This window comes from Vicugna pacos, chromosome 5 (assembly GCF_048564905.1).
Source record: "Vicugna pacos chromosome 5, VicPac4, whole genome shotgun sequence".
Lineage (NCBI taxonomy): Eukaryota > Metazoa > Chordata > Mammalia > Artiodactyla > Camelidae > Vicugna > Vicugna pacos.
In genome coordinates this window covers 92,492,323-92,519,569 of record NC_132991.1, presented here as the reverse complement: position 1 = coordinate 92,519,569, position 27,247 = coordinate 92,492,323, and the positions used below count along the sequence as shown (strand labels likewise).

Below are 27,247 nucleotides of genomic sequence, written 5' to 3'. Positions count from 1 at the left end.
GAGCTGGACACCTTCCAAATCCACGGACACGTTTCTGGTGATGGTATTAATGAACATGACCTTTGGGCATTAATGAGAAGTGTCACCATTTGGAAATCTGCTCCCCTCAGTTAAAACGATCGTTTTGAAGTGGCTGATGCGTGGTGCCACATGCCTGATAAAAGGCCAAAGTGTGAGACGGTTCGGGGGATTTTAATGCAGCCAGAAAGGAGAAACTCACTGAATTCCTAAGCTTTACGAGACTGCCACGCGTCGAGTTTTGGTGTGGTGTCCAAGACGAACACCCACAATGATCTGAAATGGCTATTAAAATGCTCCTCCCTCTTCCAGCTAAGTACCCCTGTGAGGGAAGAGTTTCTTCACATACTTTAACCAAAACAACATGTCACAACAGACGGAAGGCAGAAGCAGAGATGACCATCAAACCCTCTGGTCTGATGTTAAAGAGCTTGGGAAAAAAAAGAAAACGATGCTACTCTGTTTCAGGATTTCCTTTTATTTTACAAAACGTTTTTTTCCCCTAAAAATGTTATTTATATAATAATCTGTAACAGGTGAGTTATTATTTTTAAAAGAATTATACGAATGTTAGATTTTTTGTTTTAATGTATAACATATAAACATCAATAGATAAAAATCCACAGAAACAAGAGCTCTTTCAGGCACCTCGGTTTTTAAGGTAAAGGGTCTGTCAGGTCAAAAGGTGTGAGAACCACCAGCCCAGCTCCGTGCTCACAAAGCAGCCTGGGTCGCGTGCGGGCGATTTTACGCACGCAAGTGCGGAGCGGGCACCGGAGCCGGGACCTGTGCAGATGCTAGAAATGGTCTGCAGAGCTGTCTTCTCCCGGAGGAAAGGAATAACTCAGTCTTCCCCTATTTTCACTACACTTCATGAATGCCCAGGTTCAAGAGGTACAGTAGTTTATATAAATTCTATTTTAAAAAACCCTTAGTTCTGGGCTCAAAAAAAAAAAAATGTCCAAGAACCATTGTTAGCTGCACGGCGACTCCCAAACCCCATGCAACACCATTTTCAAAGGAGTCTAATCTATAAAGACATACATAATACCATCCCTTCAAAGAGACCAAGCAAATGTTCAAGTCCAACATGTGTGGATAATAAACAATGGCCTCATATGTAGTCCCAGGCACAGAGAGCGCGGTACCCTAAAAATACTACGGAAATACCGCAAACCTGTGAAACGTCTTCTGGTCGCATCCTTTCAGATCACATACCTCAAAGGAGACAATTTCTCCTTCTCTCCAAAGGATCACAGTGACAATAGCAAGGTAGGAGGCAGCTTCAAAGAGAAAGCCCTTCTGAGAATCAACTTTGTTTCCCAAGAAGCCGACAGAATCCCAGCGTCTCACTACTGGGGCTGCTGCGGAAGGACCGCTTGACCAACACCCGACAACGTGACCTGCGGCCACCGCAGAAGGAGGGCACCTGGCAAACTGGATGTCACAAGGGGACTGGGGCAAAGGCAGTGCTTACGACAGGTGATTCTGAACAAATGCTTTCTTAGGCCTGGGTAATTACCTAAGACATGGCAACAGGAGGTTGGCCAAGCATCTTGGGGGATCAACGGTGGCACCTTTCACGAACCACAGGGAGCTTGAGGCCACAGGCAGGGCGAAACTCTCCAGGGCGTGGGCTGCTAGCATCCAACACGTGTGGGCTCAAGTCCAACACCAGCCCAGGCGGACAGGTTAATACAGTATCAATCAAAACAGCAGAAAATTCCAAACTGAATTATGAATCTACCTCTCGCTTCTTGGTTGTATCTGTCTTGACTGACCTAGTATACTGAGCTTTATGCTGCAAGAAAGATTTTTCTCATTTTAAGTTAAATTGAATATTATCCAGTTGTAACCCATGCGTGTTCAAACCTCGCCTGTACAAAATTAACGTGCTGGACATGGAAACGCCCTCCTGTCTTCCCTCTCACCGCGGGCCTCTCCCAGAGGCAAGCAGCAGTGAAGTATCACGACAGTGAACTTCAAGGGGCCTGCACCGTTCCTTGACTCTACGAGTATTTTAGTGGTTCAATATGGCTTAAAACAACTGGACCAGGAGTGAGATTCTGAGTTAGGTAGGAAGGTTCACCATCATGACAATTAGGTCCACCTGAAGCTCTTTAAAACTTCAGGTTTCTTGGGATGAATTTGCTACAATACAAAGCACTCACAAGTGCACACATCTGTCTTCTGGGGGCACTAATGATTGCTAAGCCTTTTCTCCTTACTATCTGACCCAACAGAGGACAGAAAAACTCCCACTTTAGTTTTTGCCCGTCACAAAACTTAAGTACGTCTTCTAGTTTTAAGACGTTCACTAGGCCTGTCGAGAAGTCTCACTGGCCGTGTCTCCCCGGCGAGGCGTTGCTTTCTCAGAAGTAATCCTGATTTCTTAATGCCTACTTCCTGCCCACCGAGGTGGTTTACAGTAAAATAATCGGAGTCACTTCGAGTGCGCACTGATTACCATAGCTTCCTGGCTTCCTAAACTAAGGATGCCCGCAGAGGCCAAAGCCAGCTTCCTCCCGGCCTCAGAGTGCAACGGCCTGGGGCCCCCCATCCCCCAGGAGGCGTGTGCGTGGGGCACGCTGTTTCATCATCCTGGGTCTCGGTTTCCAAATCTTTAAAAATGGGGATGATAATATATAACAGAATCGCATGGCTGTACGCCTGAAACTAACACTGTAAATCAACTACACTTCAATAAAAAAATAAAATTAAAAAAAATAGAGTTAATAATTGTGCTTGCCTGATGGGATTGTTTCGACAATTAACTGAGATTATATATGAAGCGCTGGAAAGAGGGCCAAACCGTTAGTGTCAGCTCCTATTGCTCTTGTCCCCCCAAAACTGAAATATTGGCCCTCTGATTTAGGTGGGCGTTTCCTGAAGTAAAGGTGTCGTCCCCATTTAAGGCAGCCATTCCGACGGAAGTCACTGGGGGGACGTGCAAAGCTATCGTCCCCTCTGCAGCACTAGGGGCAAAGACTGTCCCCTGCAAATGGGTGATATTTTCTACCTTTTTTTCTTCTTTTCCTGCCCCTTCCTCCTTTTTCTTTCTTTCTTTTTTGGGGGGGGTACGGTGGGGGAAGCATGTATAGGGCAGTCAGACGTTTTTATTGCAAAATGCCGTCTGGAAAAGATGCAAAACAAAACTGCTAAAATGCAAGGGAGAAAAAAGAAGGGAGAAAAACAAAAGGCCCCCTTCCCTTTGCTTATTGAGTTCAAAGGCATAACATGCAAGCACCCTGCAGCAAATGGGAAGCTACACTAATTTTAAAGCCATAAAACGCTCTCAAGTGCCCTGCGGGGCAGGACTACACTGAAGCTAGTGGCACCTAAATAAGACACGGTTCATTTACTTCGCAGCTTAGCCTAATGTAATCATCAGCGGATTTTAGCCTAGAGTTGTAACAGGCAAACAGCCGATGCAGCAGAGGCGGCACTCCCAGCCATCGACGGGCCGCGGCTCGACTGCTGCTGGTTAGAAAATTTTTCAGTTTTGACAAGTCCTTAATGAACATAAATCGCACCTTGATTGGTTTCCATCGGGGGCCACAGGCGCACCTGAGAAGAAGCTGGCCTCCCCGCCTCCGCCTCCACCTCTCCCTTCCTCCCGAGACCTCCCACCTAGCCGGCAACCGGGTCGTCGCCAGAGAAGAGTGTATTTGTAAAGTCTGATGATGAATTCAGTTTCTTGGCAGAAGAGAGAGAACGCTTCCTCACTCTCCCCCACGTCCGTCCTCCCACACGAGAGCTCTGGAGAGCAACTCACTGTCGGTGAGGAACACGGACGGTTTTGATTTATTTAACCTTTTGCCAGAATTTCCGGCCACAATTAGCAACACTAAAAATGCAGAACACAATGGTACAGGCTGGGTACAAAGGATGAAGTGTCACACTGTGTCCTGGTAAGGCGATGTCCCACGACCCCACCAGAAGCTTAAAAATTCCAGTCCTCAAGCTACACGGTTCAGTCGGTACATTTACAGACACACACAAACTTTTTTTTTTTTTTTTTAGAAAAGCAAGAAGACCGATGAATTTTTCAATGCAGAAAACAATTAGTTAGGGAGGATCTAGGCCATCTGGTGGTTTAAATTTTATAAAGATACGAAGACTTTATCTGTCCGACCTCGCCCTACTTAAGTTCATTCTGTGCTCTCAACGTCAGGGCCACGTGCACTGTGGGAGGCCTGCATTTTGGCCATTTTATTTGTAAATCTAAACACTTTCAAACCCCAAGGGCTACATAAAATAAACAAGGAATTCCTTAGGCAGAAATAAGACTCTGATAAAGACCCTACCATTCCTGGGGATGTGTCATAGGCAGCATTTTTCCTAACTGAAGTTGTAGATACTCCCTGAAAATATTTATACTTCGGTGGCAGTGTCATTCCATGGGTCTGACAGCACTGACATACAGGAGAAATGATTTGTCACATGATCTGAAACTGGTTGGAGAAATGCCAAAAATATTTCCCAGGTCACCTGAAGCAGCCTGCCTCATCTTTGGAGGGTACTTGGCAAACACAGAGGGCCCGTGTGGGCAGGGCCGGGTCAGTGTTTTCCTACCACATGCAGTCCAGACCAGCAGTCGGGTAATTAAACCTCCACTACCATGTTCAGGACTGGGTTTCTCTCAGCCCGGGCCCTGGTGAATGCAGGGCATCTTTAAATTCAGCCACCCTCGACAGCTCTCCCAGACTGTAGTTTTTATATTAAAAGCTTGAGCTCCAAAGAGGAATCTGTACACATGGTTTTACAGCAGGATTATTCACAATAGCCAAGAGGAGGAAGCACCCCAAGTGCTGATCCACAAATGAACGGACAAACAAAACACGGTACGTGTCTGGGGGGACTGGTTCCATGACCCCTGAAAACACCAAAATCCACGGATGCCCAAGCCCCTTATACGAATGGTGTGGTACACACATCTTCCCGTATACTTTAAATCATTTCCAGATTACCTATAATACCTAATATGATGTAAATGCTATGAAAATAGTTGCTGGCGTGTAACAAATTCAAATTTTGCTCTTTGGAACTCTCTGGAATTCTTCTGCTTGAGTATGTTCGATCTGTGGTTGGCTGTGTCTGTGGGCTGTACATATACAATGGTATCGCATGTATATAAAATGGAATACTATTCAGCCTTGAAAAGGAAGGAAGTGCACCACAGGGATGAATCTTGAAGACATGATGCTAAGTGAAACTAACCAGTCCCCAGAAGACAGATACTCCGTGATCCCGCTCTTATGAGGTGCTCAGAATAGCCAAGTTCACAGAAACAGGAAGCAGAAGGTGGGGGCCAGGGGCTGGGGGAAGGTTTCAGGGAATTTGGAGTTAGGGTTTAATGGGGACAGAGTTTCAGTTTTGCAAGATGAAAAAGCTCTGGAGGGGACGGTGGCGATGGGCGCACAACACTGTCAACGTCCTCATCACTCCTGAACCACACACTTAAAAACGGCAAAGGCGGCAAATTCTGTGTTACGTGTATTTTACTAAAATTAAAAACCAAAACAAACCAAAACCCCCAAACTCCTGTCCAACCTTGGAGATCTTTCCTTCAAATTACAGACATGAGCTTGGATGCGACTGCGACATATTTCTGTTTGTTTGTATTTTTTTTAATGGAGGTACCGGGGATTGAACCCAGGACCTCGTACGTGCTAAGCATGTGCTCTACCACTGAGCTATCCCCTCCCCTCTGTTTCTGTGGCTTAAAAGCATCACATGGCAGCTTCCTTCGCTATGGTTTCAGAACTGCAGCCCTGCAGATGTGAGGACAGGCCACGCATACGGCTAACTGCACCCTCACTCTTTCCTTCATTCAGCAAGACAGTGCTCGGTGCCAGGGAAACCCCGGTCACAGGACCCCAAAGGTCACTGGCTCCGAGCAGCTTGCAGTCTGGTGGGAGAGTCAGGCCAAGAAATGAGGCAAGAGACGAGAGGAATGTCCCGAGAGTAGGGCGAGGCACACAGCAGGGGCGCCCACCCAGGCGCGGCGGAGGAGGAAGCTCCCAGAGGGGTGACCTTCAAGACCGAGCTGGGAAGACAAGCAGGAACTAACGCCACGAGGAGGAAGGGCAGGAATGAGCATTCCTGGTGGAAGCAACTGCATCCGCCAAGGCCTGGAGCCCACAGACCCCGGCCGGTGCGAGGAGCTGAAAGTAAACCAAAGCGGCTGGGAGGGGACGAGGGCAGCCCGAGGAAGCAGGCGAGGTCGGGGGGCCCGCTAGGGAGTGAGGACACCACCCCACGTGCAGTGGGAATCCTCTCCACCACAGACCATCGGAAAGAAACCACTGGGGAAGCAGATCCACACAGGATGTGAGCTAAGAAGTGAAGGAGAAAGAATCACAGGCAGACGCACTGCTCCCTGCGCCCTGCGGGGACAGGCTTGGGAAAGCCCGACTCCACTCCGGGGGGAGCGAGCCCACACGTGGCTCAGGAAACCATCGCGGTCAGCGTGACGCCCGGGATCTTCCTGGTGAATTCCCACGGAGGAGGGAGGGCGGAGACGAGACCACCTCGAAACAGGTGCGTGGTTGCAGTGAGCCGCCCAGTCCCGGGCTCAGCCCTCCCGGCCACCACGGCGGGGCCGGGCCGGGAGTGGAAACCACACCGAAGGGGCCGGGTCCAGGGCCGCAACCAGAAGGTACTGACTCGGGGTGGGGTGGGGAGGGGAAGCTGACAGAGCACTTTGGGAACCAAGGAAGGAAGGGACTTTCAGATAGAAGGAGGTGATGAAGTTTTGGGGGCCAGAGATCCAACACCCCATGATTTCACCCTGTAGGTAAAGCACCCAAAAGGAAGGCCGGCCCATCGCTGTGGGGTGCAGACGTACCAGCCGACGCGCCCACGTGACCCTGCGGGCGCGTGGTCCTAATGCACCTTCCCATCCCCCGCCTGCGTAACCGCCTCGGCTCCTTCCCGGGAAAAGGCAGAGCGTCAGGCAGAGTTGAGGCAGACAGATGAACACATCACAGTCCTCAAGGTGATTCCCACAGCGCTGGCTTGAAAGGTCAGGTCCTGGGCTTCTGTCCCGACCTCGACAGAGCCCTGCACACAGGGCTTGTCCCTTCGGGCCCGGTGACAGCAGACACACCTGGGCTTTTCTGTACTTCGTGGAGCCAGTATGAGAAACTCTGGCAGAAGCACCTGTCCTGGTCTGATGCATCCTTTACGAACCCGGCCCCCTTGGCCTGAAACAGGCAGTCGGATGGGAACAGAAGTGTTCATTTGCCGCCGTAAAGCTCCAGACCTCTGATCTTGATAGCTACGTATTTTTCCTAATCTTCCTTAAATGGATTGTTTTGGTTTTTGGATTCCACTATTGTTCCAAGACTTTGTGACACTTGTGTGTGTCATCCCTGACCCTGACGTGAGCTAGTCTACATTTCAGGAGGTCTAGTTGTGCACTGTGGGTGGTTTCTCAGGCCCAGTCTCACCCGAATTTGTTTTTAAGCAATTGATTCTGCAGAACTTCAATATTTAGCAACACCTTCCACTCCAGCACAGTAATAAATCATGTGTCCTCGTCTGCAAAGTGCTGTGAGGCCTGCAAAGCACATCCTGTCAAACAGAACTACCTGTGTTACAGGACTGATCCTAAAAATGAGTGTCATTTTCATCATCACTAGAACCTGGGAAATGATTTCACTGTATGTTTACTTGATCTCTTCACCACAGTTTTTAGAGCAGAGCCCAGACCGTCTATGATAGGACTGGAGCCCAGAACGTCCAGCAGCAGAGATGTGGACGTGGACCCCCAGGGCCGCCGCGCTCCACGCAACGTGGCCCCTACGTGCTGGCCCCGGACAGATGCGGGGGCAGGGCACAGTCCTTGCCCGCAGTGAGGCTACATCAGATGGGCTGTACAGATGCGGGAGGCACCAGAAGAGCTGGGCCGCCTAAAACCAGGGAGCACCCCTGGTGGAGGAGGGGCACGAAGGGGCACCAGCACCATGGACAGGAGGCTGGAAACACAAGAAGCCAGCCTGCGAGGGGACGTCCAGACCGAGGACAGCTTCCAGCGCTGCGGCCCACGCGGGGGAAGCAAGGTCCAATCGTTGCTTGTCATAAGCCAATCATGCTCACAGCAGACATGCTGGACATCATTCTTATCAGAAAGACAGGCCTGTCTCCTCAAGGTTATCAGTCATTCTGTGACTCAAAGCTTCCACATCTGGAAATTTGGGCTTGGAATCTGTCTAGTCCTCTGTCTGGTTTCTGCAGTGTTTTGGGAAAACCAAGGGAGAGTTTCTCCAAGTGGAAGCCAGCGTTCACCACCTTGAGAAACGTGAGGTTTCCCTCACGGGTGCACAGCTGGCCAAGGGGACTGATCACAGATGCTTAGGGAACCCTCAGTCCTGAATTAAAATGTCTCAATTTCATGTGAGGATTGTGCTATTTTAAATGCCAATCACTGGCAGTGGGTGCAGGCAAGAGTTGCTCTCACAACACAGGTGTCTTCTTACGCTGAAATCTTTCTTTTGAGGAGAACACTGACTTAGGAAACCACCTCACGTCTTTTTGTTATTTTTGCATCAATAAAAAAGTGGATTTTTCTGCCTGATTTTGAAACTAGAGACTTACTGAAATCAGCATTCTGATACCAATTCAGAGTCTGCATCTGGGGGGCGGTGGGGCGGGAAACAAAGAAACGTCAGCAACGTGCAGAATCAAAGCCTCCGTGAAGCTGGAGCATCTGACACTTGGTTAGAAACGAAGGTTCTGTTAGAAGGAAAAGTTCAGTTCTGCACGGCAGGGAAAAATGACAGCCCATCAGCTCCAACTCGGGCAACACACAGAATGGGAAAGGAATCCAGGAAGGAGGATTTCAGAACTGTGAGCAGTTCATGCCGACGTCGATGTCAGCCAGGTGGGCTGCCCCCACCCACCACGTGCGCTCACGAGGAAGCCGGGAGAGACCCTGGGCAGGGGACCATGAAGTCCTTGGCTTGACCTTGCAGCCATGAGTGACCTCTTACAGGTCCATGTGGGAATTCTTCCGCACACACCTTTGTCAGTAGGAATTTCAGCCGTGCCCTTGGCGGCGGCTCTCTCGACACGAAGATGAATGGGTGGTGAAGCTGAACCATGCAGCCCCGAGGTCCAGGCGCTTTCTCATTATCCACCCCCTTTTTCTATCAAGGTGCTCCCTAAGGCTCATACTCAAGTCCACAGGAAGGGGATCTAAGGCTCTTAGAACAGGCTGCCCTGCACCGGCTCAGACTGTGAACCGGCCAAGTGCCATAAAACTTCAGGACACACATACGTGTCTCCCCCAAGAAAGTTGCGCGGTGAGGGCTTTTAAAGGTCTTGCAGAGGCACAGTTTTGCAGAAAATCAAAAATGCAGACAACGGGGCAGCCGCACAAGCCGACAGCTCGCCTTCCACAACTTCAGTCCTAGTCACCTGCTCAGGGTTGTCTTTACGAAGTCCCAAGTGGACCTGCTAGGACAGGTAAGCTGGCCAGTCCGGAAGCGAGGGTGACCAACTTGTTCCACAGGCCTGGGGCCTCCCGGGTTGCAGCACTGAACTTCCTGCAACCCACCAAAACCAAGGCAGTCGGACGCACTCCTGTGTGGAGCGTTTACAAAACCGAAGCGGTTTCCTTGTTCTGGTTGAGTTTCCCATGTGTTCTCTGAAGGGGGTTGTAGGTTTTATTATTTAGTAACGGCATCTTGAGAAAGAAAGAGGAATCAAATTAACAGTTTTTTCTGGACCCAAGTCTTTGTCTTACCATGAAACAGATCTCACTCAGCAGCTCCTGTCTTGGGATGGGTGTTTCCGTAGAAGTCCAATTGACTCAATGAACCTCCACTTGCTAAGAGTTTTTGGTGAAGATTTCAGACTCACAGTATCATCAAACATCCGGGATTTCAATTTGGCTAATTAACACCAGAGCCACCTAGAGCAGCCCCTGCAAGGAGGGTCCAGACTTACAGACCACGCTATCCAGCACGCACAGTACTCTCACGGTGTCCTTGGGTTTGACGGGACACCAAGTCAAAGGTGGCTGGTGATGGAGTCAGGGTCCAGCCTGACAGAGCCTGTGAGCAGTGCACGTGTGCACGGAGAATAACTGCCAGCACGGGAAGGCTGCACAGCGACCCGTAAATGCTGGTTCTGAAGGGGCCACTGCTCAGCCCCACACAGTGTCTACCTGATGGGCCTTGAGCCTGTTGCTCTCAAACTCCCACCCCTGCCCCATTACTAGAGCATCATCTTATTAAAATCCCACCCCCACCAAAAGCATGACAGTTTCCTTTTTGGTAAATAAATGATCTAATTATCAAAAGTGAGCAGTATATACCTACGTAAACAATGGAATACTACTCAGCTATGAAAAAGAATGAAACAATGCCACTGGCCCTAGGGATTGTCACAGAAAGTGAAGTGAAGTGAGGCAGAGAAAGACAAGTATCACATGATGCCACTTATATGTGGAATCGGAAAAGAAAATGACACACGTGAACTTATTTACAAAACAGAGAGAGACTCACAGACAAACTTGTGGTTACCAGGGAGGGAAGGGCAGGGAGAGGAATAAATTGGGAGTTAGAGTTTTGCAAATACATAGTAACATATATAAAATGGATACACACAAGGTCCTATTGTATAGCATAGGGGTATTCAATAGCTTGTAATAACCTATATTGAAAAAGAATGTCAAAAAGAATATATAGAGAGGAGGGTATAGCTCAGTGGTACAGTGCACACTTGGCATGCAGGAGGTCCTGGGTTCAGCCCCCTGTACCTCCATTAGTAAGTAAATAAATAAACCTAATTACCTCCCCACTGAAAAAGAATATATATGTATGTGTATGTGTGTGTTTATCTGAATCACTATGCTGTACCCAGAAACTAACACAACATTGTAAATCAACTAGACTTTAATTTAAAAAAAAACGTTAGCAGTATCCACCAAAAGCCGGCACAGTTACTCCACTATCAAAAAACTCGATCTGAAACCGTCAGACTGCTTAGCAAGGTTCTCTCCCTCACTCCCTGGAGAGGAGCAGGCTGTGGGCTCTGCTACTGGGGATCAGTGCAGACCCCCTGCTCCATGGCCAGTAACAGGGTGATGACCAGCAACACTGAAACCCAAAGCCACAGCTGGGGCAAGATGCCCCCAACACTTAATCACTTATGTCTTCATCGCATGTGGCCAGTGAACTCATGCAGTACCTTGGCGGTCCTTCTGCCATCAAAGGCCTTGGAGGATAACCTAGGACGTGAGTGTTAACAGTGTGGTTGGTACTTGAGATCATTTGGTTCTGTCGCCTTTTGACATCTCCCAGGCTAGACTCGCTGGGCCATTCTCCATGACGTAGAATCACGGGGCTGGAATTAGCAATACATCCGTACACTCCTAACTGTCTTATTAAGGGAAGTCAGGATTCTGCCCACGGACACCCCTTGAGTACCTCTTCCCATTCTGAACCAAAGAATGCCAGACTAACTCAGCAGCCAGGGATCTAACAACTTAGACTAGAACAGACCCCTTCCAGGCAAATGCCAGAGAATATACCTGGAACTCTCTGGCCCGCCAAGTGTGCCCCCAAAGCTTGGCTGTGAAAACAAAATCAGCGAAGGATGACAATGAAGGTCATGCCATCTCTCCGCGCTCTAGTAAGTCAAACCCATTCCCAGATGAAGCCACTCCCTAAGGGAACTCTGTACCTACATCAATAATTTCAGTTCCCAGGAGACTGGCATTAACTGAATTGCACTTTAAAATGACACTGGCTCTTGTCTGCTATCCAATTACAGAACAAAGCCCCCTGTCCTCCTCTTCTGTATTCCAGTAATGTCCATGCATACACAGGAAGAAGAAAAATACGGAGTCGAGGGCCAGCAGAAGAAGTAGCCTGTGTGGGAGGATTTTTGAAGAACTGATTGAGTCTATAATCAAGAGGCTGAGATGAAAAGGAATCGGGCATTAGCCTTCTTACAGGAGTTTTCCAGCATCCTCTTTCGTTGTTACCATCTTTTCCCCTTGGCAAGAAAGCAGCCAATGTCCCTCTGACGGAGCCCGGGCTTGGCAGGTGAGTGTAAGGTGGCCTGAAATGCATCATCTACCAGATCTCACTTTTCCCTGGTTGGGGGTCCCAGCCAGAAGGAGGTTCTGACTGCTTGTCTCTCTCCAAGTAACATAAAGCAAAATGGGTCAAGAATGAGGCTTCGCTCTGATGGGGTCCTGGGAAGAACTACGCCAGGGAAAAGGCAGCCCCCCCATGGAGGAGCCGCTCTGGGGAGGGGGCCCCACAGACCTGGACGGGGCGGGACTGTCCCCGCCAGGCCCACGGGACAGTAGGAAGTCTCTGACTTGGCGGTCACTGGAGAGGTGACCTGACTCTCCTCCCCAAAGAACCCCAAATAAATCAAGCACAAGGGAACTTTCTCAGTACAATAAGGAGTGTACATCCCAGAAGTCAGCTTCACGCTGAAGCGTGGGGAGCATACTGAGGGATGCCCACTGAAACACCTGCTTTGTAACACGTTTCAGAAAGATGAAGACGAGAGGGGAAAGGGCAGTTCACCGCAGGAGGCAGGTCACACAGTGAGGACACCGTCGTGACCTGTCCTATCGGAAGGGTGCTTTCAAAATTTTATTTATTTATTTATTTATTTATTTACTTATTTGTTTGTTTATTTACCTTTTAAAACTAAGTGTTCCCGAGGGTACCGGGGAAAAGCCAGGAGATGAACTGAACCGATCTTTCCAGAAATCTGGCAGCACCCTCACAGCTCATAAAGGCTCACGGACTCTTCAGCTCGGGAAGCCTACCGGGAAGATTGCCTGAGGGCATCGGACAAGGGCCCGGAGGAGCCGGAAGAGGACGCGGATCAGAGTCACTCGCAACAGCAGGAATACTTCACAAGGTAAGTTTCCCTGCCCGGTGTCTACTTTGGAGACAGTGTTCAATCAAAGGGGCGCAGCGGCGGAGTGAACGTTCTGCGACCACTAGAAAGGGTGGCACACAGCGTCTGCGCCGACGCGGGGGGGGCCTGAGATCTGATGTCGCGCGCGGGGCGCTGCAGCTTGCGGGGGGGGGGGGAATGCGCAGGGCGCAGGAATGGCTGGGCGTCTACGCCCCCAAGGGTGCGCGGGCCCGTTCTCTAGGTGCTATTTTGGGGAGAGATTTTCATTTCCTCCAGTTTGCTCATTTCTACCTTCTCGTCAATCACTGTGGAATTTTTTTTAAGTATTTAAAATGAAAAGCTTAACGCTGTGATATAACCATATGACCAGCTCATACCATATATGCGAATCTACACATTTATCCACATTAGGCAGATAAATACGCATAATTCCTGGCCTGTGTTGTTCTGGAATGGTCACCACGCCCCATCTTCATGGTTTCACCAGGGCTTTCTGAAAGAGCTCACCATGGGCGGAATGTCGACCTTTCCCCCATAATGAAGTTAACTGTCTTTTAATCTCTCTTATGTATAAGTCACCAGTACAACAGATTTCATTGCACACAGAGAAAACGAAGTTGCCTGATGAACTGGTTACGTGTTCTGACTGGACAATAAAAACGGACGCATGAATTGCATTTAATTCTTGTTTTTGTTCCCAGCTGTTCAGGGCTGACCTTGGCTCCCAGTGTAGTTGATTCCTTTAGTCTAGATTTTCAGAGAGATGCTGTGTTTTCTCCCTTCTCTTTCACTATTTGCTCTCGTCTTTTTACTCTAATTTAAAATTTTACTTCATCTGTGCCTTTTACTGCAATTCTTTGTAGAATCAGAGCCACAGATTGACTGTTAGGGAGAAGGGAGAGGGAAAGACACCTGGGCTGATGGAGTGCGAGGGGCGGGGTTATTTTAGCTCACGAGGGAGGAGACCAGATACTCCTGGAACCTCCGACAGAGACGAGGGTCTTCACTGTGCCGGGGCCCCCTCCGCCCCCACTGCCCCTCGCCGGCTCGCTGCTCTGAGGGGGCGACACTCACATGTAAGCTGGGATGATAGGTCAGCACACCGTTGTCGCACAGGGTGACGTATTTCTTCTTCCATTCTTTGTTCAGTGATTTGCCACTTCGCTTCAGCAGCATGCCCTGGAAGGAAAACGGAGCCAGATAGAAATTAAATACAAATTATGAAGTTTGTGTACATTTTTTTTAAAAGAGCAGACACATAGGTACTTCTTCAACTTTCATTTTCTCTTTGCCATCTTAAAAATGGAAATGACACTCATTTTTAGCTTGGTAATTTGTTTTTCCTCCTTTCCTTTTTATACTATATATATATATTCAACCAATTTCCTTTTGTGTACGTGTGTGTAAAACTTAACTCATTATTATTGACGTAACTCATTAACGTTAATGGGTGCTAAGATGTATCATTGGTCCAACAATATAATGCAAACCATCATGATGTGCGACATCATGCCTTCTCCTATGACCAATTTGTAAGCACATACGGCGCTCCTAAAGGTACAGCGTTCTAAAAGAAGAAACCTGAATTTCCTTTCCTAAAAAATAAGACATTAGCCATATTCTTACCTTATATCATCTGCAAATAAGAACATTTTATTTTATAGTTTTTCATTTCAGATCTTCATTTATTAAAAATGAAATTCCATTTGCAAACTTAGCAACGGCATTTAATAGATGAATTGTGTATAATTTACTTTAATCCATTTTTAATGAAATCATATTAGGTCTTCTTGAAAACCATTCAGAATTTGAAACAATACACTTTTCAAGTATATTTCATCCAGTCTTCCTTAGATGACTGATGAGAATTTATTCTTGTTTTAACCATCAATTTCCAGCAAACCTTCTGCCTGGTTTCTAGGTTTTCCTGGGTTCAGAAAACTGAATGCAGTCCTGAGCTCTGCCCGGCCCAGCGCCCTGACTTCGCACCTTCCCTTCCCTGCCGGGGCTTCGTGCCTTCCTGTGCCGGTCAGTTTCAGCTTGGGCTTTCGTATCTGGACTCGCCTAACTCCTGTCGCCGTACCGGAAGGGAAGCAGAACCGCCTTCCTGACTCTCCCTCTCGCTGCCCATTCATAACCTTACATGATCATAATTATGCCTGAGAAAGCATGCGACCAATGCCAGTTAGTTCACCTGAACTGTGGCAGAAGGGAAGCTGCAGGTGTGAAATAGAACCGGACACACCCTGAGTCCCCCCCCTGGGAGTTTCTACCAACCTCAATTGGCCTCTTAATTCTACCAATCAGGAGCCAAAATATGATCAAAACTACAGTGAGGTATCACCTCACACCAGTCAGAATGGCCATCAATCAAAAATCCACAAATGACAAATGCTGGAGAGGCTGTGGAGAAAGGGGAACCCTCCTACAGTGCTGGTGGGAATGCAGTTTGGTGCAGCCACTGTGGAAAACAGTGTGGAGATTCCTCAAAAGACTAGGAATAGACTTACCGTATGACCCAGGAATCCCGCTCCTGGGCATATATCCAGAAGGAACCCTACTTCAGGATGACACCTGCACCCCAGTGTTCATAGCAGCACTATTTACAATAGCCAAGACATGGAGACAGCCTAAATGTCCATCAACGGATGACTGGATAAAGAAGATGTGGTATATTTATACAATGGAATACTATTCAGCCATAAAAACCGACAACATAACGTCATTTGCAGCAACATGGATGCTCCTGGAGATTGTCATTCTAAGTGAAGTAAGCCAGAAAGAGAAAGAAAAATACCATATGAGATCGCTCATATGTGGAATCTAAAAAAAAACACCACCACAAACAAAGCACAAATACAAAACAGAAATAGACTCATAGACATAGGATACAAACTTGTGGTTGCCAAGGGGCGGAGGGTGGGAAGGGACAGAAGGGTTCTTTCAAAATTGTAGAACAGATAAACAAGATTATACTGTACAGCACAGGGAAATATACACAAGATCTTATGGTAGCCCACGGGAAAAAAAATGTGACAATGAATATATATATGTTCATGTATAACTGAAAAATTGTGCTCTACACTGGAATTTGACACAACATTGTAAAATGATTATAAATCAATAAAAACTGTTAAAAAAGTTTAAAAAAATCAAGTAAGCATGTTTACGTGAAGGAATTAAGTTTCAATTAATTATCAATATCATGACATTGTTTTTTACACCAAATCTGACAAATACAATGGACTATGAGCCTGCTTGGCACTCTGAGCACCACTTAAACACTGTCTCTGAGGGAAAGTCTTCCAAAGTTTGAAGCAACTCACAAGTAAAACCTTGGGAAGATTATTTCTTTGCAAGTTCTTAAAGAAAGCACACAGGGTAACACTACATACTCTGATTTCTTAGAATCTAAACCTACATAAACCAAACACGGCACTGAGATCAACAAAAGGAACCAGGCCCAGAAGAAAACTTCAGTTACAAAGTGAAATAGGGAAGAACAAATCTGACTCCGTATCAGACCTGCTTCTTTCACTTTAACCTTTGTGTTCAAGTCACTAAGGGGACGTTGCCTGTAAGCTGCAACTACACACAATGGCCCGTCTCTGGGAGCCCTGCCTCCCAGGTAACGAACACTAAGCTAAAACACCTGCTAAACTTAGCTCACAGGAAGCGTCCTGACCAGGCCCCCTGGGGCTGAGTGCAGGAAGGAAGAAGTGAACCCCTTCCCCCTGGAGGCTGAGCGGAAGCAGGAAACGCTTGCCTTCACCCCCTCCCCTATTAGTATAAAAGAAGCCTGAATTCTAACTCAGGCAAGACCGTTCTTTGGGACACCAGTTCCCCATCTTCACAGCCTGCTGGCTTTCTGAATGAAGTCACTATTCCTTGCCCCAACACCTTGTCTCTTGCTTTACTGGTCTGTCGTGCAGCAAGCAGAATGAGCTTGGACTGGGTAACAAAACCAAGGCAATGCAAGTCCCACGGCACAGAAAGACCTGGCGGGAGAAGGGGCAGTCGCTGCCAGTGACGTGATCATGAAACAGCAATCACTCGTAATCATTAAATGTCCTTCGCCAGTGGGATCGCTAAGATTTTAAAACTCAGTAAAATGAGACTTGACACAGTTCTCCTGTAGGCTCACATTTCCCACCACCCATTTCAGAGGGAATTCCAACAACACCAGAGGCGGGTCGCTGCCTTACGGGTGGCTGAGAGCTGCCCTGGGCTGCCCCAGTCTTCAGAAGCAAACAGACAAACAGACCGCAGCTCACGCCCCGGCGGCTCTGCTCAGATGGAAGGATGGAAGGACAGGATGGCTATCTTGTGGGTGTTTTCATGAGCAAATCCTACACTCCCTCAGGAGAGGTGTAAGGACTTGTTTCTTAAGGGTATAAAGGGAAAGTTTCCAATCAGGAGGCTGTGTGATGAGATCACATCAGGGTTTTCTGGGCAAGTAAATTAGGCTGATTGGTTTGGTGAAGGCAAAACCTAACGTCTTGCTGAAAAAAAAAAATCCAAATCTGGACAATCTTAAACTCTGTGGTTCGTCTTGCAGGATTATCTGATTACATGTACTATTCAGATGCTGCAAAATTCAGCAGGCCTGAAGCCCACCCGGGGGCCTGAGAAGCCACGTTTCTGCCCTCCAGCCTTGGCCCTTCAGGCCCCCCCAAGACTCCCCATTCCCCCAAGACCGCTGTGGAGACTGAGCTGATTGTCACAGCTGTGCGCAAGCTGGGGTCCCCCGGCTCCCGGTCTGCAGCAGAGCTGGACCAGGTAAGGTGCACTTTTCTTTAGGTGGCCTGAGTGCTCACATGTGTTGATGTGTTTCTGGGCACAGTCATGCTCACTCTGACTTGCTCCCCAGAAACAGCAGATCAGGGTGGCAGAGTTGTCATGGCTCCCCTGTTACAGACAGGAACTGAGCGACAGAGCTAAGGCAGCTTGTTAGCTGATGGGAAGTGATAAAACCAGATACCCTGCCCTCTTCGTTCCTGGACTGCTAAGTGTCTGCCTGTAGGCATGACCGCAGTGGTCCACCTACCCACAAGTGTCCCCACCACTGCCTGGCCTAAAGCTTTCAGTCCCGAAGCACCAGCCCCTCCTCCCAGGGCACAGACGCCACACCTGAGAGCACTGGGTGACCAGGCATCCTGGCAGGCTCCTCCAGCCCAACTCCTCTCCCAGGAGGCAGTAAGAGGCCTGGACTGCAGTGGCCCAGCAATGCTTGTGTTTTATATTTTATTTTATATTTACTATTTTATACTCACATAGCAGAGAACAGACAGGCACTATTGTAACATGAACAAATTCAAATCTTTTCCTTAAAATATACTGCACAGGGATCCAGAGGAAGAGATTTCTGTTTGCTAAATCTTAGAGTACCCCGGGAATGCCCTTGACTCTGAGCGTCCTTGAGAAGGGAGAACACGAGGAGGATTTATGGAAGCAAATCTCAAGGCTACTAAAAAAATTCCAGGAAGGGGGTGGTCTGGGCTGTTGCAAACTGGAGAAGGCCTGCTCAGTGGGCTGGAGAAGCCCGGCCAGGGCGTAGCAGGCCAGGAACGGGCCCCTCTGCATCTGTGCTGCCAGGTTTCCTGACTGCACAAGAGGAGGAGGAAAACTGGAGTTTTAAGCGATGGCTTCTTACTCTGGAGCACTGGCAACAGATCATACACCACCTGTATGTAATTCAGGCTGAGCCCAGTATGTCTTCTGGCCAGATGCAGACACCTCTCTGTTTGCGACCTCTGGCCAAGAGTCGCCAGAAGACAGCTGTGGGGACTGGACGAAGGCTCTGGCCCTCTAACCTATCACTCAGACAACAGCCGTCCGCAGACTTGCACCTCCTGGAGGGGGAGGCCCGGCAGAGCCCAGGACTGGAGTTAATGCCCACAGCTCTCAGCCCACTTCTGCACTTAGAGGTGTGAACCTTTGGCAAAGGTCAGCCAAAGCACTAGGAGAACCCAGAGAACAGTGTTGAGATCTCTCTATAAATAATAAGAGCCCCATCCTGAAAAACAGGATGAGGCATGGGCTCTTTGATGAGTTAAGGTATGAGGCCAGGGCTTCGGAGGCAGTGAGATGACTTTTTGCAATCAGAGGCTCAACTGGACTTCAGATGAGGAGACTTGACAAATAGCTTCTCTGGATTAAAGACGTGGGTTTTGTATTTTTTTCTTTTTTTTTGCTTGCTTTCTATTTTTTTCTTAAATTAATTCCGAACACTGATTTTTAAAGAATATTTATATCAAGTGAGAATCACAGAATTTCAGAATCTAACGGATTGTCAAACCATTCAGCCCTGAATCTGCTGGACTAATGTTTCTGTGCGATCCCTGCCCAGGGTCACAGTCACTGCTCAAGCACCCCTGGGGACAGCGAGCCGTGGGTCTGGACCTCCAGAGCTGCTTCAGCAGGGGTCAGCTGCCCTCCAGGGGTGGGGGCGAGCCCGTCCCCAGCATGCCCTTACTTTGAAGGACCAAGGACAGCTGCCACAAAGGCCAAACAAGACGTTTCATCACGCGGCTACACGACCAAGCCCCTTCTTAGTCCCAGCCTCTTCCGGAAGCAAAAGGCTCCAGCGCTCAGACACTGTAGGACACTCTTCCAGACAAAGTCAGCCTCCCCCCAGGTGCTGCAGGGAGAGGACCAGGGCCTCCCTCCAGGGAGGAGCAGACGGAGCAGAACACACCCATGAGCCGGCAGCCCCTCCCTGCGTCAGGCTGAGCCCCTAGGCTGTATCCCTGAGACTCTGTCGTCTCGAACTTGCGCACTTTCTACTCCAAGTACCAAGAAAATGGAGAACCCTAAAAATAGTTCTTTTTAAACTTCTGAAGGACATGAAGCCATGATCCCAGGAGCCAGAAGATGACAGAGGCCGGAAGGCTCTGAGCCAGAGACACGCGGGCGGGCAGTTCCCATCAGCGAGCGCTGACGGCCCCTGTGATGCTAAGTCGCTTTGATTCTATGTAACCCCAGGCAAAGCCCGCACGGCACAATGTCAAGACGCATACTTGGCCTATCTTTCAGTTGCCATTTTTGTACATGTAAAAACGATTCCTTAAGATCATTTCTCACTGACCAGCTATCAGAGCCTAGACCTCAATCACAGTTAGTGCTTTAATTGGTTGTCATGAGGCTTATGCATCTGTTTTGAAGCATTTTTATTCCAAAACAACATTGGGCTCATTGTGAGCCAGATGCTGCTCTAAGAGCCTTACGGTATTAACTCACAGAAAGCTTATGACGACCTGATGGTAATTACTAGGATTACCCCTATTCTACAAAGCAGACCACCAAGGCACAGAGAGGTTATGTCACTTGCCCAACTCACACAGCCAACTTGGCAGCTGGTCCAAGACAGCTCCTCATGCACCACTCTCTGTGGTATTCATGCCCCTGTGTAAATCATCCCACAGGGACCTGGAGGTGCCTGAGACTCACTTTAACCAACAGAAGCAGCTGAAGTGATGCTGTCTGCACAGGGTTTAAACCTGAAGAAATCCTGGCAGCTTCCGCTTTGGGGAGCGCTGACCAAGAAGCCATGCTGTGCTCTGTCCATGGTCCTGAACCACAGAATTATGAAAAATAATAATAGTTTTTTTCAAACCATTAAGTTTTAGGGTAGCGTATTATTAAAAAATAGATTAGAAAAACAGAATTAGCCTCCTGCACTGCTGTAACAGAAATCAAAACCACGTGGCGCTGGCTTGGAAGCAGGGAGCTGGCTGAGGCTGGCAGGGACTTAACAGCTGGAAGGACTGTGAGGAAAATGCTCCCTGAGGCTGGGGAAAGGGGGCCGACTTGTGCACTGGCAGGACAGACAGTTAGCAGACCTGCTGCCTGCGGGAACGTGCAGCACAGCCAGGGTGCCTGGTGAACCCAGGAGCCTAAGATTTCTGAGCAGAATGCCAAACATGTTACCTGCTTTGAAAAATCTGGGAGGAGGGGGAAGAGTTCAAGGTAGTTTTCAAGCAGAATTAGGAAAAATATTTCCAATTTAAAAACCCTGCTGGACCAGACCATGAGAAAAGCTGTTTCTCAATCCCAGCCCGTACTGCCAGCAGAAAACTCCAAGAGTTAACAATTGGCCTTAGAACGAAGATCAAATCCAGGGCACGCCAGCCGGTGTGATCTCAGAATGAAGATTCCACAGAGCTTGCGGCAGCCAGATTCCCTTTCTGAAAACTCAGAAAGATTTAAGGACCCTTCCCACTAGAGAAGACTTGCGGATTAGAGATAGGAATTTGTGGGTTGGCTTTTGTCTAATGGATGACAATTTGACACAGAGGACACCCACAAGGTTTTTAAAGGAATCCTACCACTTTGGACTAAAAAGCACAGAGGAGGTTCAAAACAAAAAGAGGTTCTGGGCCTTCAACCTAAGTCTAGCAGGAAGCAGGCTGAGAAAGTTACACAGCTGTGAGCTCAGACAGCTGAGCCCAGGGCCAGGGAGGATGCCCCAGGAGCAGAACACAGCCTCAGTGCCTGGGGCAGGGTGGGAGTGACACGTGCCTGGTGGGTTCAGAACTGCTGTGGACCAGCAAGAGCCACAGGTCTGCTGTCTCTCCTCCTTTTTGGAATAAAGTATGTGCTGCAGTTCTCCTGTGCCTGTGTCAGCACTGCGTGTGTGTGTGTATGTGTGTGTGTGGGCAAATGTGTGTAAGGTAACTCGTCTCTTGAGTATCTGGTCTTCAGATGGAAAGGATCAAATTCCAGGAGGCTCATCTACACGTGTACCTGATGTAGATGACAGTCCTGGCTTCAAGCCTGAGCCAGATGACACGAGGGGGTGAGACTCTGTGAATCTGGGGCTGGGGCGAGGGGACTTTGCATGTGGGAGGGCACACAGAAGTAACTAGTCTCCAAAGACAACTCTCAAAAAAACCCAGCTCCCTGTGTTGTCCTGGGCCCTCTGACTCCGTTTAACCAACAGAATGTAGTGGAAATTATGCTATTGTTCTGGTCAAAGTTTTTAAGAGGTACTGGTAGCTGCTGCTTTGCACCTTAACATCCTTGTAAGAATCTGGACCACCCTGCTAGGAAGACAGTGAAGAGGGAGCGGTCTTGAGACAACATGGCGGAGAACTGGGGTCTTGGATATACGATGGCCATTGACCTATTGGCATCAACCTCCAGCTGCAGGAGCCATATCTGCTGAGGCACCAGACGTGTGAGTGAAGAAGTGATCTCGGATGCTCCGGCCCTAGAAGGCATCTTGTGGAGCAGAGATGAGCTGTCCCCCATATCCCTGGTCCAATTCCTGACCCACAGAATCATGAGAAATAATGAAATGGTTAATGTTTTAAACCACTGTGATGTGGTTTAACTACCAGCAACAGATAACCAGCGCAGCAGGATGGGCCGGGAGCAACAGGCTGTACTCATAACCGGCTGCTACGTCACCTCCCTGTTTCACTCTCCAGACCAACTTTAAAGCTTTAACATCTTTTACTTGTTTGCACAGTAAGAAATTTAAGGGCTCTGTGACATCTCAAATACTCCTCTTATCTTACTTGGAAATGGCAAATGTCCTAATTGCTATCACCTAGCTGATTTACTGAGACATCAGGAAGACTGACACGAATGACCTACAACCAAAATATCAGATTCCAGGCAGGCACTGCTTGCTTTTTCGGCTCAAGGAACTTTTTCTGTAGTGGAGCAAAGAGCAGAACTGACTTTTGGTTGCATTCTCTGTATTAGTCACGTGTATTTTTTGCCGAGCCCCAAGAGGTCATTGAAAGCCAAAAGCAATGTTAAGTGTACAAGCTTTAAATAACTTACAAAGTTAATGTAATGAATGTAAGTGCTATCTGAAATCCATCACTCAGGGCTCGCTGCAGCCCCAAGCTATGATAAAACACCACTCATAAATTTATATTAAAAGTCTGCTCGATAGCAATTATTTACCAACAAAGATTTACTGACTGCACTAGAGACTGGGGGTTGTAACCAGGCAAATCTGTCTTTGTTTGGAGTTGGAGGGACCAGTGGCATTGGCGTCGGCTAGCACAGAGATCGTTGCGACACTGGGGGAACATTTAACAGCCAGGGTCCTGCAAGGCCACGGAGCCCCAGCCAGCTGCAGGCTGCGCCGTGGAAAGATCAGAGCATCCGCAGGCACCCCCAGGAAGCACAGATCTTTGCTGTGAGGCAGCATTTCTCATCTGCTTTAACAGCCGCTGGAGATCACACATGCATCTGACTGAAAGAAGAGGAGAGTCCGTGTGTGATTCAGCAGTGATATAAATTGAATTATCCTTCTGCACTGGAGGGGGTGCCAAGAGCTTCCTAATCACCAAGTTGAAAAAGACAATTGTTTTTCCAGGGTTTTAATCCACCCGCACAAATTCAGAAACGTTTAGCATTTCTGCTGCTTAAAAAAAAAAGTGCATTTCGAGTCCTCCTTTGGTTCCATAAGGAACACCTGTGAATGGTTCCTCAGTGTCTTGTGATTCACATTCTTAGTACTTTTGGGTATATTCTCATGGTAACAGTCAAAGATTTCTGTGAATTTCTAAAATGTCGCAGAGAGAGGCTGGCATCTTTACCAGAGTCTGCTCACCTATCATTCAATTTTCGCATCTGCATGTAGTACTTTTGTTCGAATCAAGATGTTCCCTGTAACACATATTAGACTTGTGGTTTACTTACGCTTAATTGACCTGAAGGAAGGAAAAAAAACTAGACAAGCGCATCTGGGTGAGTGGCAGGTGGATGGAATTTCATCATGAGAAACTGGGGAAGCACAGGGGTCGATCGTTCAGACGAGGGACAGGGACATCCTTCTCCTCGGGGCGTGGCCCCCCGCTGCGTCCCTCCTGAGATCCCCCTCTCGAGAACGAGACTTCTCTCTCTGTCCTGTTCCTGCTCTCTCATCGTGCTAGGCCGTCCCTCGCTGATAACAAACATACACTTTACCAAGAGCATGCCTAGACCCAGGGGGGAGGAAATTCGCACACTGAGGCGTCTGTTGTGGGGGGCGGGTCCGCGCGGCCCGCCCGGCCTGCCTCCATCACTTACACACGGCACCGCACTGACGCCAGCGAACCCCCCCGTCGTGAGTGCTGGATGGATAATCGAGAGTGTTGTGCGCGTTCCTGTTCTAATAGGAATCTCCACGCCAGTGCACTCTATTTAATAGGGACTGTGAGCGCCAGGAATTCTGCAGGACTGGGGCTGGTCAAGTCTGGCCTGGGGGCCAAATCTGCCTCTTCCAGTAAATAAAGTTTCGTCGGAACGCAGGCATGTGCATTCTCTCAAACCCAGCACTGGGAGAGCTCAGGAGGGGCAAGAAGGAGCGTGTGACTCGCAAAGCCTAAAACTCGCTACCTGGCCCTTTCCCAGAAGACAGACACTGAGCCCGGCTAAAGGACGTGGACCCACGCAGAAGCAGTCGGCAGCCACTGACTTGATTTAAAATTGACACATTGTTTTTCCCCCCAAGGTCCCATCTTGTATCCTCCCCTTACTCCCTGCCATCCTGGTGAAGACCCTTTACACTTTAGCACCGAGCTGCGGGGTCCTGGGCTCTGGGCTCCCATAACCTCAACTCAGACAAGCATCGCCTGGACCCTCAGGTAATAGTTGTTCTGGGCTGAATTACATCCCCCCAGACTTTTATGTTAAAGTCCTGACCCATATATTTGGAGACAGGGCCTGCAAAGGCTTATGGGTAAGTGAGGCCTTTAGGACGGGCCCTAACGCAGTGTGACTGGAGTTCCTACAGGAAGGGATCAGGGCACCTGCAAACGCAGGGAGGATGGAGGACACGGCGATGATGGCCAACGACACGCCAAGGAGAGAGCTCAAAGGAAGGACGGCGCCTTGATCTTCAACTTCCAGACTTCAAGACTTTGAGAAAATAAACGTCTATTTTTAAGCCCCCCCAGGCTGTGGCACTGTCACCGAGGAGGACCCTACGGGGCCTTCCCAGACCGACTGCCCCTCTCCCCAGGTCCTCCGCCTGTGTCTTTTCTGTAGAAAAACTTTAGCCTCCTAGGCCTTCCCTGAGTCTCAAAGAATAAATCTAATCAGAGAAATTGAGAAAATGCAGAAAGAAAGAAAAACAGTCAAGCAAGACAAAATAATAACAGTTCATTAAACAAAGTCAAGGACCTTCAGCTCTTCCTCAAGGGCTACACACAATATTCTGAGTGTATCCCTGAGCTGCCCTGCAGACACGGAAAGCCCCACCAGGTGGAAGAGGTTAACTCTGTGCTGCCCACCAGCACACAGACCCCAGAGCGGCTGGAGCCAGAAAGCTGATGCTACTGGCTTCTGACTCCCTCACCACCATCAGCAGAATGTCCACGAGCCGGCAACCTCCCCTCCCTCACCCTGTCCTTAAAAGCCTTTCCCTGAAAGCCATTGATGAATTTGGGTCTTTTCGGCACTAGCTGCCTGGACTCCTTGCTGGGCGTCCTGTGATCAGCACCACACTTCCCTTCACCACATCCTGGTGGTGGCGGTGGTTCACTGCACACAGGCGAGTGGGTCCAGGTTTGGCTGGTAACAGACTTTGTTTAGAAAGTCCTGAAAGACTAGTGCAACGGTGTACAAACAGGCTGGGCAGGGAAATGGTCTCATCCATCGGCGCCCAGCACAACACGCGGCACAGGCCGGACCTCCCACGCTCGCCCCGCGGCTCTCCACTCCCCGCTCGCTCGAGTCCTGCTCTTCCTTCCCTGCGTGTCTGGTAGGCACCTCGAATCGAGCACACCCCAGCAGACACATGGTTCACTTCCCCTCCATGGGCTGGGAGACCTCTGGGGGCCAGGTCTGCCTGACTAGCCTGCACAGTTATTTCTGAATAATTACCATTTATAGATATTCCTACTTCTAAAATATCTCCCCAAATCCAAAGTATCTCCCAATATCAAAGCAATCCATCAAAAACCTAAAACCAAAAGTTAAAAAGTGGGGCAGGAGTAACACCCCGTCACTCAATTAAAATGCCGCCGAATCAAATCCGGATGAGTGACCCACATGTTATAGGTTTAATGGGAAAAAGCAAGTGTGACAAAAATGACCAGATGATAGCCCCACCGTGGATCAGAACAGCTTGTGGTTCTAGGTGCAGAAAATATTCTTAAGTGAAAGGAGAAAACCGGGAACGGGCATTCACGGGAGGCAAGAAAGTAACCCCAGGTCACTGGCTTCCCGGGTCCTGCACGAACGGAAACACCCCAGCAAGTTTACACACCCGGGGCTGAGACGCAACTAACAGATGGCCCAACGTGACCAGTACCTGCGAGCGCGACCACTGCTCCACCATTTTCACTTTCCGCCTCGTTTAAAGTGTTTCCATAGAAACAGCAGGAAGCCCCCCTTCGCTGAACTCTTTTTTTTTTTTAATCGTAGTATCTGCTCCCCAGCCCTCCTCCAGAGGATCTATTATACCACAAATGGAAGCTTTGCTTCCAGCTGGTGGACGGGGTTGGGGGAGGGGGCCAAGGGACTAGGAGATGATTCTGGATCTTTAAGCAGCTCCCCCGTGATCCCCCCCAACCTTCTGGTTAGTAATATTTCTGTCATTCTGCCAGGTTGTAGGGTACAAAGGGTTACACTTTAATTGAGCTGTCAGCATCTCGGGCCATCCTATAAAGCCCCGATTATGCACGGCGGGGTTAGTGACACACTTGTTATTGTGGGTGCCCTATTTGCGAAACCCAAGCCCGCACCACGCGCAGGTCAGCTCACCCGCGCGACCTTCCTGTCATTAGCCGCGTCTATTCCTACCTCACCGCTGAGAAAATCACACGGCAGGGCTTCAAAGCGCCGGCCGGGACTGGATTCGACCAGGAGCTAATCACCCACAAATCCAGCTCAAATGGCAATAATTGGCTAAACTGCTCCCCTCTCCAGAGCTCAGCAGTAATTTGGGATAATAAAGAAAAGAATTATTCAGCCAACTGCCCCGAAATGTATGCTTTGTGACCGACACACTTCACATTTTAATAATGATGGACACAGAATCCAATTTAATTCCGTGTCAACGGAATAACCAGACAGAGAACAATGATGGGGAAGGGGAAAAGTTTGTTGGTTTTCTCCCTCTTTTTAAAAACCATGTTGACTCTGAGTAACACAGAGGAGATGTGGCTGCCCGTTCGGTCCAGCTGAACGACTCAGTCCCAACAAGAACCTAATGAATTCCAGACAGGGGTGACGAAAAAAAAAAATGCAGCTGCAATACACGACACTGGGGTAACGTGAAGCAACAACACAAAAGCCCCTCCTCACTGAAAGAAAAGAAACTGACAGCAACCTGGACCCGCAGCCCCTTCTTGAATCTCCTAGTTACTATTATCTCCTGATCGCC

At 48.8% G+C, this 27,247-nt stretch overlaps 1 protein-coding gene across 5 annotated transcripts in view; it reads right to left on the bottom strand.

Annotated features, from left to right (window-relative positions):
- AGAP1 (ArfGAP with GTPase domain, ankyrin repeat and PH domain 1) overlaps positions 1-27,247 on the bottom strand; it is a 510,942-nt gene that overhangs the window by 180,854 nt on the left and 302,841 nt on the right. For all 5 annotated transcript variants that reach the window (XM_072961884.1, XM_072961886.1, XM_072961882.1 and 2 more), the window contains exon 10: positions 13,990-14,094. In XM_072961884.1, the coding sequence (XP_072817985.1) occupies positions 13,990-14,094 (105 nt within the window). The remainder of the gene's footprint in view (positions 1-13,989; positions 14,095-27,247) is intronic.